The sequence below is a fragment of the Cariama cristata genome, unplaced genomic scaffold, assembly GCF_000690535.1.
Source record: "Cariama cristata isolate BGI_N322 unplaced genomic scaffold, ASM69053v1 scaffold30086, whole genome shotgun sequence".
NCBI lineage: Eukaryota > Metazoa > Chordata > Aves > Cariamiformes > Cariamidae > Cariama > Cariama cristata.
The window spans coordinates 8,626-24,956 of NW_009620860.1; the positions used below are offsets into that span (position 1 = coordinate 8,626).

At 36.1% G+C, this 16,331-nt stretch overlaps 1 protein-coding gene across 1 annotated transcript in view; it reads right to left on the minus strand.

Annotated features, from left to right (window-relative positions):
* HERC4 (HECT and RLD domain containing E3 ubiquitin protein ligase 4) overlaps positions 1-16,331 on the minus strand; it is a 22,364-nt gene that overhangs the window by 4,537 nt on the left and 1,496 nt on the right. Inside the window, exons 3-15 of the mRNA XM_009701753.1 lie at positions 16,004-16,080; positions 13,790-13,914; positions 13,194-13,253; positions 12,542-12,653; positions 12,035-12,224; positions 10,745-10,917; positions 8,702-8,818; positions 5,464-5,562; positions 3,396-3,563; positions 3,128-3,271; positions 2,067-2,233; positions 1,177-1,243; positions 883-965 (exon numbers count right to left, since the gene is read on the minus strand). Coding sequence (XP_009700055.1) covers positions 883-965; positions 1,177-1,243; positions 2,067-2,233; positions 3,128-3,271; positions 3,396-3,563; positions 5,464-5,562; positions 8,702-8,818; positions 10,745-10,917; positions 12,035-12,224; positions 12,542-12,653; positions 13,194-13,253; positions 13,790-13,914; positions 16,004-16,080 — 1,582 coding nt within the window. The remainder of the gene's footprint in view (positions 1-882; positions 966-1,176; positions 1,244-2,066; positions 2,234-3,127; positions 3,272-3,395; positions 3,564-5,463; positions 5,563-8,701; positions 8,819-10,744; positions 10,918-12,034; positions 12,225-12,541; positions 12,654-13,193; positions 13,254-13,789; positions 13,915-16,003; positions 16,081-16,331) is intronic.

The window sequence follows — 16,331 nt, forward strand, 5'->3', positions numbered from 1 at the left end:
ACTCTTTCCTCTACAGCAGACGTAGCTAGTTACAAAAACGTTGCCCAAAACATTTGCCCTCCGGGAACAGGCCTCAAGGTCCATTTTCTCCCTCACTCCTACCATGCATAGCCTAGATGCATTCTGTTCTCATAGAGTGCGCTCCTGCCATTCTCTCCTCCCTTTACTCTGGGAGAAGTAAAAGCACAGAGAATTCACAAAGATTAAAAACCAGACAGGAATACATGAGAGGAATGGACAGAGGAAGATAGGAAAACGGTAGTATTCTGCAAAAAGGGACAAAAGCATCACCAGATACAATCTGCCTATCGTTCAAGAGCAGAAATGGAACAAAGGGTGGGAGAGGCTGCTTTTATAAACAGAAATAACTGAACTCTTGACCAAGGAAAAAACCCACCCCTCATACACTCTTCTGACAATAACAACAGATAACATTAGATTAACTTACTGGCTTTCAGAGAAGGGAAGACTTCTCTGAAATAATATTTCATATATGAATAGTTGCCACATAATGGCATCTAGGTTGAAGTTTTCATCATTACTCACTAAATTCTAATTATGTATAAGTTCCTGCAGAACCACAACCAATTTTAATCTCATAAAATGAAGACCACATAGTCAAAATAGGGCCTAAAGACCTTCAAAATACTTCCAAGTTCAAAGTAAAAAAGAAGTATTACACGTTCTGAGTAAAATTAGACAGCCTCTCCACAGCTGGAAAATCCTTAAATACAATAGCTATTTTAACAATATTCATGAGAACAGCTTGGAAAAACAACCAAAGTAGTTCTGCCTCCAACATTACTGTAACAGCTTGGCAAAGGATATCTACAGCAGCCCAGTTACATTCCCAAGGCAGACTCTGTGACCCATAAAACTCACCTATTTTGTTTGACTACAGGAATGTCAGCACCATTAGGAACAAGCTCTTTAATTTCTGTTGTACCAAAATTTTCCACAGTGATCTATTTAAAACAAACAAAAATAGTATAGATCTTAGTTACTGCATACAGTACTTCTCACCACTTAGCTAACAGCAACAGGAATGGCAGACACAGATGCTAAAATTCAGGGGAATCAGCAGCTGATGCTTTTGCTCAAATACTCCATCAGAGGCAGTTATAATAGATGGTATGAGCTTGGTAAGAAATACTTCAAACACTATATAAAACTTACAGTAAAATTAAGACAAAATGCTTCTTCCACGTCATCCTCTGGATAGTCCAGTAAATGTTGCATTCCCCTGCAAAAGAAGTTACAAAGTACTTGTACCCGTGGAAAGAAAGATGAACTTATTTTCCTGAAGTATTTTTTATGCTTCGATAATTCAAGTTAAAAAAAAAAATAATCTTTCCACTGTTATTTCATTTATTAACTCATAGACTTGCACCATGGGCAGTGTTGGGAAGCAATCATTTTGCTGTAACATGTAGTTTTATTTCCTTTTGATTATCTCCAGGTGTGAAGACAGAAGATTCATATCCCAGTCTTCAGTTAAGGGATTCCCAAACCAGAAGCAGTAAGTACTTAATAACAATTGATGGGCTCTTCCATTAACTTGTTTGATTTCTCCTTGAATCTGTGAAAACTTTAACATTCACAACACTGAGGCAATCAAATATTCACTTCCACTCATTTGAACCTCCTACCTGCTAGTGCTATTCAAATCCCTACTCAAGGGCAGATATTTAACATGTAATTGTTCCTGAAATAAGCAAAAACATTTCCTTGATGGACTAAATAAGCCGTTCAGAACTAAAACTATGTTCACACTTAGGCTTATAAAATTTATACCTAAAACTCAAAGGTTTTGATTTTCAAATATTATTTTCCCCTAAAAGTCTTTAAGGACTATAAAACAGAAGACACAAATACTAAAACCAGGCATTTAGAAGCAGGTGTTTAACAATACCATGTATCCTTTCTCAAATTGCATGATGGCTGCAAGTTACTCTGAGCTATTTATCCTTTTAGTGTGAAAATAACACATTTTCTTTATGTTCTTAAAGGAAAATGCTGAATTAAAAATTAATTCCGAGTAACACTCATTTTTCTTTCTTGCTTACCTGCCAACATCTGGCATCAACTCTTTTAAGTCATCCAGGGACGGTTTCTTATTCAATAGCTTTTTGTACAAAGCCAAAGGGAAATGAAGGTCTACAATAGTAAAATTATATATTGCTAGCCCACAGACAACACCAATCAAATGAAACAAGTCACTGTCTTCAAAGGTCTAAGAACAAAAAACAGATAAGATAGTTTAAAATAACAAAGTTATTTTAACCTTGCAGAGTCCAGAAAAAAGTGCACAATGCAGTATCATTTGAGTGAGTTTCATTTATATTTTATTTAAATATGTATGTATCCTTAATACTGAGGAAAACAGCATGAAGTGTTAAACCAGCTGAGAGACACCAAAATCCAAGGAAACAGAATTCTCTACTTAAAACACAACTTATTTTGTGTTACAAGTGATGGATACAGCTGGAAGTACCACATTAAGATTCTGGTTTTGTCAGTGACTTATGTTTAAGCACTGAATAGTGCAATAGTAAGTCAAATTTTTTTAAAAAATTATTTTGGATAGGAGGATGGAGGAGCTCACTATTGACTCCCTTGGAGTTAATAGCCAAGGCTTAAAGCATAACTGTGGAAGTGTTAACATTCAGGTATTTGTGATATAGCCACCCAAGTCACTGTTTTTCTCTGAAAGAGGACTAAAAAAGATAATGATCAAAGCATTCAAGAAAGTATGACTAGATGACTACCTACAAAACAGACTCATAAATGTGACTGAACACAAAAAGATCTGTTCAACATGCCACTTAAAGAATTTTACTCTGCCACCTTGATATACTGATTCTGCTCTTGGAATCCATTTACTCTGGCTGGCACTTCTTCCTACTAAACTTGTTTGGGTTGGGTACAACTGGTAAGGAGTTAGTGAGGAATGGGGAAAAGAGAAGGGGAAAGTTCTGATCTAACGACGACAAAAATAAACATTTTTAGAATACTTCCTTCAGCTTCTCCTCTTGAAATAAAACCACCACAAACTACTATAGTCATATATTATTAATATAAGTATTTTAAGTTAAAAGAAAATTAATGACTATAGACCACACCCTACCTTATCAGAGAACCAGATCAGCCTGGACTCTTCATAATACCTGAACATTCCATATTTGGGATCTAACAACTCCCTCATGATGAGTAAAAAAAATTCTTTGCGAACACCTCCAGCATCAACAGCTTCTTCCCCTACAAAAATAACCTGAAACACACTATTCAGTTAGCACTGAATTAAAAACAGGTTGTGAAACAAGATTTGTCCAAAGATATTCTCAATTACTTGCACGTGAGTGAAAGACACTTTGAGCAATATGTATTGATAGTACCTTGAGTGGCTTCTTGTAGTCTACATTCTTTGTTTTCCTTAGGACTTCCACAGCATCTCCTACAATATTGTCTCTCCGTACCATTAATATCAGGCATGGGTTGACAGATTCAAATACTGGCAGAAAGAGAGAAGACAAATTCTGCCTGTGAGCCTGATCAACAGCCATCTGGAAAAAAAACAAAGTGAAAGTGTCAGTAGGTAACATAAGATTCCTGTCAACATTAAATGTCTCTCAGTCTCATCTTAAAAGGTGCAGAAGACATGAATAGAAATAGCTATTATGGGAGCTACTGAATTTGCCTGAATTTTCTTTGTATTCCTTTTATCTCAGGAAATAGTTATTTTCGTGAAATAGTTTTCCTTTACCCATTAGCCTCAATGCTAATGTTCAGGGAAGTCTTAGAATAGAGTTTCTGACAGTCCAGTCAAAATACTTTGGATAACAAAAGGAAGCAAAAAACCCCACTGCACTTCATCTAATGAAGTGTAAGCTGTTTAATATAAATCCGGCATGAAAACATCCATTAAAAACTAGTTCACAGAATGAAAAGTGATTTGCTCATCTATTTTGTTTGTATTATAATTTTTGTATTACAATTCTTCAAAACCAAAATACTATTGCAAATGTTCCAAATATGGCACAGAACTCTTGAAAGTTTGTGTGGTTTAATACTATTTAATATTGTTCATACAAACATTCAATGTGAACATTTCCCTGAATTCATCAAATGTTTGTATTGACCGCATATATACATTTTTGAATGCACAAGACACTATGTTTATTATGAACTACAAAAGCAAGCTAGTATTTTTCTACGAGTCCATTAATTGAGCATGACTTCTCTCTTCCATTTAATTTCAGACTCAGAACAATAATTCTACTATGTTAAACATTATAAACATGGGGGGGGGGGGTGGCTGGTGCTCTTACTACTATTACTTTTGCAGTAGCCTCCCTTCATTCTTCCTTTCCTTTTCTAAGAATATGGTTTATTATACCCTTACAGCAACTGAACAGGTATGGATTATATGCACAAAAAAAAATTCCAAGCACAGAATAAAAGTATAGCTCACCACATCACACTGGTTTCAGTTCTAGCTAGAGAATCATGAAAACACATAGGATCCTCTCAGCTACTTTAGGGTTGTCTAGCATGTTTACCTCTAGACAAGAGATACGGGTCAAGACATATGTATCAAGTATCTAATTTCTAGGAAAGTCTCTAGTTAAAACAGAAGTAAACAAATTAGGAGTAACATACAATTGCATTTAACAGGAAAAGAGCCAAAAACTACTGCAAACTGCACGATCAGGAAACCTACTCCGACTATCCCAAGCAGATGCTAGATTTTCAAGACAAGCTTCTTTCAACTGCCTTGCAGACACCGATCAGACTTCAGAGTTTAGCAGCATTTTGAAGGTGGTATGACAGATGAAATAAGAAGTTAGGTATGCACTAAATATTCACATGGTGCCAGCATGCTGTCTCTCTGATACTAACCAATCTTAAGAACAGCACTAGCTCCTAAGTCCCACTAAGAGAAGAAATTAAAAGTAACTGTAACTGGCTGCTGCCTCTAACAAGACACATTGACTTCCAGCTCTAGGATCTAAATATGTATCATTTAAAGTCTGCTCATACGGAAGGTGGGGTTGTTTTTTTGGATGGGTGTGGTGGTTGGCGGGGTTTTTTTAGTGGTTTGTTTTGTTTGGTTTTGTTGTGGGGTTCTGTTTTGTTTTTTTTGTTGTTGTTGTTGTTTGTTTGTTTTACACCTATGCTATGGGTTGTTAACACCTCAAAAAGGCCATCTTATTAATGAAAGGAAAAGAAGTTTCTTAGAAATTTATGCAATTATTAAACAATCTAATTCCAGTGAGATCACAAATCCACTAGATCCCTCATTCTTATGGAGAAGAGATTACACAGCATTTTAAAAAACAAAACCAACCAAACCCCACCAAACAAAAAACCCATAAAAACCCAACACCAACAGTGACCCCGCAAGACACCCCACTAAAACAAAATAAAATAAAAATTCATAACATTAAAAACTGAGACTCTTACCTGCATCTGTATGACTGCATCTGTTTGTAGGAGAGTTGTCTTTGCCTGGGCATCAAATACAAACGGGTATGTGCAAATTGTAACAGGAATATCTGTTAACTAGAATGAAAAGAACCACGTCATAGCTGTGCTTATTTGAAAACCACAATCATGGTTAAAGAAGCCATTGCAATAGTACTCATTTAATACATCTATTTTACTAGAAAGAGACAAGAAATCTTTACTCATCGTCAATGCAGGACCAAAGCATCTTAGGGAAATTAAAAATAAAGTAGATTTTCAACTGTTTAGTACTTCAGAAAAAAAACCAAACACCCACAACAAAAAAGACAAAACAAAAAAACCCCAAAACACACACAAACACCACTCTCACTTAGTACATTTTAATTTCACAACTTTCATTACAGCTATGGGATATCATCAATGTATTCCTTGTTTTCAAATGCTGCTCTGAATTTGCAATACAAAGAATTACGTATTTTTGCCCCACAAAAACCTTTTCAGATTACAGCCATGCTAACTTAAAGCTTTACTCCCAATAGAACACATCAGACAATCCTTGACATTCATATTTCTGGCTTCCTCACATTCTGCAAAAGAAACCAGACTGCAACCAATCTTACCTCCGTTAATCCATGGTTGACATCCTATGACAGCATTTGCACAAAGGTAGCAATAATTAAGATGAAAAAGCAGCATTAGTGTCTGCATTAATTATTCACCTCTGATGCAGAATTAAAAATATTTATCTACAGCTTCCCCTCCCAAGAGAATGTTTACTGAGAAATAAATATCAACTATAAACATTCTACTTCATCTACCAAATACAACCATGCCTTTTAGCACCCTATATATCAGTCTTTAAAAAAAGGACCATTAAAGCATCATGTTTTCTTGAATGCAAAAAATTTAAACATTTTAAATGTTTACTTCCATACATTAACAAATGACATTCGCTTTTACTTATGTATTTTCATTCACAAGTGACTGTAGCATGTAAATTAAATGCAAAACATTTTTAATGAGTAAAAATTCTAAAATACAAAAGAACCCCAACACTTTATCATAAAGTCTCAAGAATAGTTTGGGTCTATGATGAGATATGATATGAGAAAAGCAAATGACTTGAAATTTGAGACAGACCAATACATATGACTGGGACCGGGTGGAGACTTGCACAACAAGCTAGATCAACTTTGCTAAGAAACTAAGTTATCCATTTGGCGCTGTGTTACCCTCCTTATCCTCTGCTAAAAGCTATGTTCTTTTCCACCTAGCAGGCAGAAAACAGAAAAAGAATAAAAGGTAATGACAAACTAATAAATTTTAAATTTGTCTATTTACAAAAGAATCAGAAGTCTAATATGCAGACATCCATGGCTCACAGAAAGTGATGGCCAGAATACTTTGCTTTCTATCTGTATTCCTAATTCCTACAGGAAACACCAGATTTGAGTATCCCATTCATCACATGTAGATTTATGCAATTTTGTGCTCCTACTGTATCTACCATTATTTATTCCTAATTCAAATGTTTTTTCTCAACTCCTTTAATCAATAGTTCATTATTTAGTATCTTCGGTTTTTCCCCACTCATTTTTCTGTCGTTGAAAGAATAAAAGTTTTTTCTTCCAAGTTTCTCTCTGAGAATACTCTGAATACTTCTGAGATTCTCTCTTCATTTATATTTTCCGCTCCACGTTTTAATCAAGGAACTGAGCAAACAGTTTTGCCTCAAGTTATGACAATAAAAATTACACTAGCAAAAGAAATTTTTATTCATTATTACTGATTCAATAGGCAAAAGTAGGGTTTCTTATCATTTTAAAAGTAAGAACACAGGAAACTAGTGGATAAGGAGGCAGGAAAGGCCATCGAAACCATTCACGAAGGAGATCTGACCAAGGCCACAGAATTTCTTTCAGTCCTATAACAGATCGAAATAACATTTTCTGCTGAACTTGAAACTGCCTAAATGCATGACAAAATAATGATGATTAAAGGGAATTCAGTATTTTCCCAGTAACATCAAGCTACTGCTCAATCTTCCGATTTAATTAACAAATGGAGGTTAAAACTTTTGTTACAAAGCAATTTTCTAGCTCTCATTTTCCCACTTTCAATATTTTTTTCTCCCATCATGACACATGCAATTTGGGTTTGTTTTCATCCATTTAAAGCATAGTTGCAAAGGTCATCATCTTTTAAATTCCACCACTTCCGTACCCTTCACTGGCATACCCTTCTCTGTTCCAAACACACAACCTGTCTCTTAATTCCAAGGCCCTGCAAGCCTTATCCCTAGCTTCTACATCTCATTTAGTATACCACTCCTCTTAGCTACCAACACCAGCCTCCCTCACACACTGGTTATTTTTTCAGACAAGCTTGGCTGAAACAAATGTCTGTCATGACTGCCAACACTGACTCATTATTTCTTTATGCTCCCCAATCTCCCTGCTGTTGTTGTTTTACATTGCAATTTTAATTCTCTGGTAGCCTTGCTTTGTATTCATGTAATACAGCAAAAATAGGTCTCCCATGCTCAGGACCTTCCAGCTATTGCTGAGAAAAAATTAAATTTCAGTGGCTAGAGAAAGCATGTTAACTTACTGAATACTCTTCCAAAGCTCAAGTCAAAGAACTGTGGCAAAATCCTGTCCAACTCACTCACTCTCTGCACAGTCATTAATTTCCTCCCACCTACCACTCTTCTGTTTACAGATCCAGGACTTAATTATCTCAGTTCTTGTTGCTATACTCAAAGTAGAAAACTATGTTCGTTATCTGTCCCCTGTAACTCCCTATTATGCTTCCAGACTTAAGTTTTCCAAGACAATTTCAGCTTTCTCATTGACTGAATCTATCTTATATAGCAATTCAGGTTATTCTAGATGTTTTCCTATCATGAATTAAAACGTTCCTAACTTTTTTGACATGGCACATCTCAAGTGACAGCATTCTAAATCACTTTTTAATTGATGGATTAAAACGTTGAACAGTGTCAGTCCTAAGAATGATACCCTACAAGAAGCACACCTATTTAACAATTCTTCCTTAGCTAGTACCTGACATAAGATGAGTCTGTTCAGCATCAGTCACCTGTGAAGATATTTTTATGAAAAGAAAGTACCCATTTTTAGAGAACCTACAGGCTTCTCTAAAGGGACAAAACCAAAACAAAACATGGGGGGAAAAACCCCACAAAAAACCCACAATAAAAACCAACACAACTTACCATTCCAAATACCTGCTGCTGGACCCAGTTGACATAGTCATTTCTGATATCTATCAAATCTTGTATCTCATGAATGTAAAATCTGTCATACTGTATAACTTGTCCTCTTTCATTTACCTAAAGAAGTGCAATTTATTTTTTATTAGCACTTTGTGTAACAGTTCCCAAAAGGACATTCTCCATGTTTTTCAAGCATTTGGTATGTCAGGCATAGATACTCAGCTACTAAAAAAATTCTAGAAAAACAATAGTGCCTACAAGAATGTAAAAAACAATGTCAAAGACATGGATACATGGATTATTCACAATCTCACCAAAGCAGCAAAGAAAAATAAGATTAACTGAGCATACAGTATCGCACAATACAGTGCTGCCACTTTGAAATATCATGTGATCTCACAGGAACATTGATGAATATACACATTCATGTATATAACAGAACAAATACTTGTTCCTGTATTTGCACAAATTTAAGAACTATGATTCAAGAACTCTATTCTTAATTACAGTATGAATACTATCTCTATTACCTGTGACCAGAGGAACAGTTTCCATTTAAAAACATTAAGCTTAGAAAAAGAGAGAGATGTGGAAAAATAACTTTATACAAAGGCTTGTCTCTACAGTATAATTTTAATCCAGAAGCATCTACACTTTCCTAACACACACTTCTTTTCAAAGGATTGTTAAGCACTGTTAACTGCCAAAACAGTAAGATTCCTGATTCTGTCTTTATAACCAAATAATCTAAGCCTACTTTTCTCAAACATCTCCCCCACCATCCCTGCCCCTCCACCTCAAACCACCAGATACTAAATCTGTGAAATATCCCAGATATATAGCCCCATTTTTTCCTCTTACTTTAGTCCGTACCAGCTAATTATTAAGACTATACCAATATAAACAGGTAGGCAGCATGGGAGGTACAAATTTAACTATTTCTATGACGTAGCTACATATTAGTCAAAGTTGGGTTTCAAAAAAACAAGGAACTTAGGAGAGCCACATTACAACTCCACAATTTCCCATGAGGCTTTAAGATTTTAAGATCAACTTCAGCTGTTAAGATTTACAGCTACTGCAAGCCTGAGCAGTGACAGAAATTCTAAAGGCAGCAAAATAATCATTTATTATATACCAACAGCTTTCCATACAGGAATCTGTAATGGACATCTTGCACTTCTAACACAAGATAGTTACTAAACAGTCTTACTCTCCATTTTAATTTTATGGTCTCCATAAAGAATAAAGTAAAGCTGAGCAAACCATGGCATACAAATTCCACCTTCCAAAGCAGAAATCTTTTCTGTTCTTTCTGACAGCTCGGGGAGGAGAGCTGTTACGTATAGCTCACAAAGGTCTAATTTAGATACCTGTGCCCGTTTTGCTAGATTATACAAATACAGTACTTGACCAGCACCTTAGGGAGTGCCCAAAATGTTCTTTTAGCATACGAACAGAAAATGCCACAGGACCAGAATAAACTAGAGAGGAAAAAAAATAAGGGGTGGGAGGGGAACCCTCACAGCAATTAGATAATACACTGTGATGCACACAGTCTGGTTACTGAAAATGATTTGGGCTATTTTTGTGCAAAGTTCATAAATTCATTTGTTTTCATGAATGAAGTTACAGTGCTAACAAACTGAATAACAAATCAGAAAAAAAAAATGTTTGTCTTAGTAAAACTGTGCAGATCTTTTTTGTTCAAAATACAGCTTGCTCTAATCTTCCATTTGTGATCTTATTTGCTATCATTTCAAGCTTAAGAGGCAATTCTTTCCAACATACCCTCACAGATGCAATTGACTGGGTCAGTCTGTGTTCCCAAGAAAACAGGTAATTCCACCACCATGTCAGATTGGAATCCAGAATTCCAATGGTTCATAGGTCCAAGATGGAACAACTACAGATATCTCTGTAGATGCAAGTCTAAGTATTTAAAACTCTTTAGTAACTTAACTTCTTTTAACAACTACACAGCCCACAGATGCTGACAAAAACAAACAGATAAGTAATTGGTTAAAATTGATGTAAACATACTCTATGCAATATTTCCAGAACTCTGAAAGCCGTGTGTAGAAAATTGGTAAGTATTCTTCTTTCAGAAGCGGGAATGCCAATCTTGCACAACTTCAAAAGGTGGACTACAACATCCTTGTAGAGTTCCACTATCTTGAGGAACAACGGAGGTTCAAGTACAGACCACCAATTTTCTGTCAACAAACAGTGCACACATAAACTTAGTACATGCCACTACATTATGTTATGCTATCCTTTTAGCTAAAAAACGTGTTTTGCCAGAAAGCATACTTGTCAGTTACCAAAGGCTCTTGGGGAAAAAAAAAAAAGTTTAACACAGCAAGAGTGGTGCAGACCTTTAAACAGCAAATTACTCTTTGCATAAATAATGAAGCCTCTATTCAAACGCTCTATTGTTACACACCAACTCTTTAAATGAAGTCTGTTCATCCAAAGTACATGACAGTATCACGAAATTTGAAATAAAACATTTGAAATAAAACCAGAATAGTTCAAACCCTGAAACCTTGACTTAAGCAAACAGTCCTGAGAGCAATGGAAAGTGATGGAAAAGAAAAGGATCTACAGTTCAAAGAAATTATCAGTTTGCTTTTCTTTACAGCAGATAAGCTCTTCACTCTCACCAAAAACTACTGAAAAACACAAGACATGGGTTACAAGGCAAAAAACAACTAAGAAAGAACAAAGTACCTTCTCAAAAAGACACTAATTAAAAAGGAAATATTCTGAAACCTCAGTTCTTTAAGCTGAATTTCAAGTGACAGGAGTCATGATAAGAAGGTGTAAGGAAGCAGAGTTAAAAAAACAGAGCTATTCTCAGCTGGATATTTGAAAACCACGTGTTAGGATCAGTAAGAAAACAGGAACTGCCTAGAAGCAACAAAATAGGTGCTGTAGTCAAAACAAACACAATTTAACATCTGCTCTGCAACACTTCTGTGAATTGCTTAGAGCTTGTTAGCTGTCTGTCCACATAATTTTCACTTTCAAGTGCAAAGACACACAAATACACTTAACTACACAGTTTAATTCCTCCCAAATGAAATCAATCCAACGATTATAACACGAGATGAATTCATATGGATGGCCAGTTAACTCACCCAGAAGCAATAGAATAGGTGTTTTCTTACCCATCAAGCAACGTGAACCCTTAACTTTCTCACTCAGGGAATTCTATAGAACTGTAAATACATAGCAGGAGTTGCTGAGACAATGTCTTCACTGATGGAATTTCTATACATTTTCACCTGGAGATCCTTAGTTTTAGCAGTAAAGAACTCAGTTTCTTACCAAGAACTTTCAGAGGAGCTTTTTCTAGGTTCAGAATAGCCGATCCAAAAGGAATAGCTAACGTTGTGAAATTGTTTGCATCACTCATCAGTGGGCATTCTGGCAAAGTGAGATACAGCCTCAAAGCTTCAACATCTGGTAAGGAGCTGGTCAATTTGGGAATAAGGTTCTTTTCCAAACTAGCTGCCACCTACAGCACATCATAAAATTCTGTTTATTTTAATGCAATGGTGATTTGAACAGATGCCCACCTAGATACAATCATCAAGAGTTTAAATTGGACTATTACACATTTAGAAAAAAGACAGTATACTAAGTATTAAAATACAATATGCTAATGTGTTACCTAATTATCACAACACAATACAGTTTTACATATTTGCAGCTGATATATTATTGAGTAAAGAAGGTTATTAAAAGGGTCAGAGCAAGTATAACAATAGTATTTCTAGATAGGTGTAATGATGAAAGATAGTCGCAAACATAAGGAAAATACGCAGCACAAACCTGTTGCGATATATGAGCATGGTCAGGCTGTATAAGTTTGTGAAACAGTAGTCTAGCAGCATTCATATCAACCCCTGAGAACCTAGTGCTGGTTTTGTAATGATCATCATTGCTGCAGAAAGAAAAAAAAAATAACAGAGAAAAAGACTGAATGCTGTATTCTCAGTAACACAAGAATTTTCTTCCACCTTGAACTTTTAGCCCTACTGCCTAAGGAATTAAAACATGAGCGATCACAGTATCAGACTTCCATTTCTTAAGTGACTTTGGAAGCAACTGAAAAAAAAAAAAAATCTTCTCCAACTGAAAGACAATCATGTAAAAACACGAGGATCTAAACCAGCCTGTGCAATATATTCCCCTTGAATCATATACAACCTGTGGCTGAGAAGTAATGAGTTTTGCTGGCTTACATGGTAGCAGCCAGGCAGCACACACTTCCAAACACTGGCAGGAGACACGCTGCATTTGGGCCAGCGGACAAACCATGAGGCAGTAAAGGAGCCAGAAGTTTAAACTGCGGGATCAGAGTAACAGTAAGATAAGGAAATACTGGAAAGGTGTTACAGCTGAAACTGAAAAGAGACACTAGGCAGGTAGCCACCATTAATTCTGTTTACAGGAATACTTGTTTAAAAGCCTGACCACTTACCTCAAAGCCAAAAAGCTCCCATTCAGACAACCAGCTGAGGAGAATGTTCCATCAATTTCACTGAAATTGTTTATATGAAATAAGTTACATTTATTTCATTGTCTTTTTACAAATTAGCATTTGCAATAAAAACCTGTATTTCACCCCTAATAAATCACATTGTACAAAGGATGGAACTTTGACTTTAATATGACTAAACAACACTAGATAAAGCCTCCATCCAAGACTCAATGCTTAAGACTGCTCAAATCAAAGCAAGTCTTGCAATTTGTTTTTAATTTCTTTGCATCATGTTTTATTAAGGTAGAAACAATAATCTTCGAGTTGTTCTCATATTCCTTTACATGTACTGTTATTTTTCAATGTGCAACCAGATAATTAATTTGATCTTGTATAGTCATCTAAACTGTGACAGAGATGACACAGACTAAGGATCTAAACTACTTGCCAAGCATGACAATGAAAGCGCAGCAAAAGCTCTGCATGTAATAAAAATCAGTAATTAAAAATATATTTGCTATGTATGTACAAAACCCCATTAATGCCCAATTCATAAGTAAATTTATAAGACAACTTCTTTCCTCAGCATCACTTACTTAGCTATCTCTACAGGAAGTCTTCCAGATGGGAAAGTCAGCAATCTTTGAATAAATGTTTCATTCACAGTCCAGATCTGTTTCAAAAAGTCAGGATACCTGAAATCGTCTGGTGGTACCATGTTCTAAATTTTAAAGAAAGTATAAAGAATCAGGCACACAAATTGATTTCCAGAAAAATCAATCCTGTGGTTGAGCTCTTTATCTCTTCATTGACTGCCAATTTACCTACCCACACTATTACTGTGAAATAAGCCCAAGGATAAATTTACTGTATTCTAGCAGTTCTGCATTCACTGTGAAAGCAGAGCATACAGTAAAAACATCAAGATTAGTGTGTTAATTCACACCATGGCTTATTTAACGGTAAACTCCTTAAACATACAGTGCTTTTCTATATGATGAACACTAAACAAGCTTTAGACAAGAGTGGCAAGCATCTCTTCTCCCTAGTCACTCAGAGCCAAGCTGTGAGCATACAGAAAAGCAGTCATTCAGTTTTCTGGACAGCTGCTCTCCCACCCCACTTCCGTCAGACTCCTCTGAGAATGAATCATGTTTCTCTGAACATTCACTGCATCTTCAGACAAGCTGCATTTTGACGTGCCTTTACCGAATACTGAACTGATATCAAATGAATTCCAGTAAGGTTTCTAACAGGAAAGAGGAGTAGAATCCAGACCATCATTTAGAGTAGGAGCACTGGTTCAAAAACAGATGGCAAATAGCACCAAAAATAAGGTTAAACTAGTAAAAGGGAACATAGTTCTCCTCAGGGTGCAGTCTGACAATGTGGTTGACTCAGCATAATGACGACTAGCTGTTGCCAAAAATCAGTGCTTCTGATCCCATCCGACAGGATCAGGATGAGAAATCCTCTTGCCGTTTCCCTTGTGTCCAGCTGAAGGGTCATTTAAACCCACAATGAAACAACTCAGGGAACTGAGCTGCCCAAAAACTAACTTGAGAAAACAAACAGGACAGGTGTTGGCTGAGACTCCTTAAGTGGCAAGGTCACACAAGTCTCAGGAGTACAGTAGTTGAATAACTTTCAAAGAATTCAATACAAATTACTAAAGAGTACTAAAAGGGATACTTTTGCAGCAAAGTTCATCTATTGATAATACTTTTTGTACAGAACAAGCCACAATAACTGCATTCATACAGTCTCCAGTTCACCTCAATTAGTCAGTCAGACTCTACTTCAGTCATTACGAAAATTGCACACAAAATTTTTAAGAAAGGGGTTTTAATGGAGAAATTTTGAGCCTGTATTATCAGTAATTTTTCCAGTCTACACCTGCTAAACAAGCATCTCTCATACACAGCAATGGTTACTCCAACTCAATCAGAATTAAATTAAAAAAAACCTAGAAAAACTGTTGACTCTATACAACCAGAAAAGGCTGTGGGAGCAAAGGGTTGCTGCAAGCCTGATCTGTACTCAGTTTTTCTTGACAACAAACGTGTTTCCTGCTAAAATCTGTTTTCCTTTGTGTCCAAACTAGTTTTCACTCCACATACTCAACTCTGGATGCTTCATCAACCCCTACGGTCTAATATCTGCTGGGCCATATTGGAAACAGTCCCATATATCTTCATCTTTTTTTTTCCTCCCAACTCATCCTCGAATAGTATTTTCTTTCCATCATACTCTCACATTGTCATTTTTTACTGTAAAGTCCTTCTAGACTTTTTTTCCATACTAGAATTTAAACAGATCAATTCTTGTCCTTTTAAAAGTTAAGTTTTAAGACTAGTGTAAAACTCTTATCACATAAAAAACTATGTCATGACCTATCATTTTTAGCAAAAAGCTCCATTTGTTTCCTCATCATTATGGTATGCTAAAATGGCTACAGAGCAGAAGACAGCAAAGCTGCAGTCAGGAGTTACTGAGGAGGACTGGGCAGGGGTGAAGAGCTCAAATATTCAATCACCTTCTCCTTTATGAAAGGAAAAGAAGTGTATTCATCCATCTCTTGGGAAAAAAGCTTATGCCAAAAAGCCTCAAGAGCTTACTGACAGCTAACACGCAGTAACTGAATCCAAGTCCTCCAATTGCTAAACTGAGTGCCTCCTGTTTCCACACTGCTCTAACAAACTTTCCAATGTAGTCATGCACCTTCAGTATGAAGATCTTTTAAAATGCACGAGAAAAACTAAAATTTAACTTTGACAGACTTTGTAACCAAAGTATATTTAATGTGTTACCTGTGGATAAAAGTAGTGTGCAAAGCTTTGGTCCCCACCAGAGAAAATTCTCTTTACACAATAACACTCCTCACTGTCTGCAATGGGAATCAAAAACAGGCAACTGAGAAAATGCAAATTTGAGAGACGATTAAGACACCACAATCAACACTCAATTAGAAAAAGGTTCCTTCGTTAGGTGACCTCGCTGAAGCAGATCTTTGCAATACAATATTTAAGACTACCTTTAACGAAGGTAAACGCTAACAGCTCTAAGTTTTAGCTCTAGTGCTAACAAAGGACCTAACCCGACAGTGCAAGTAAGCGTGTATTTCCTACAGCAGGACTG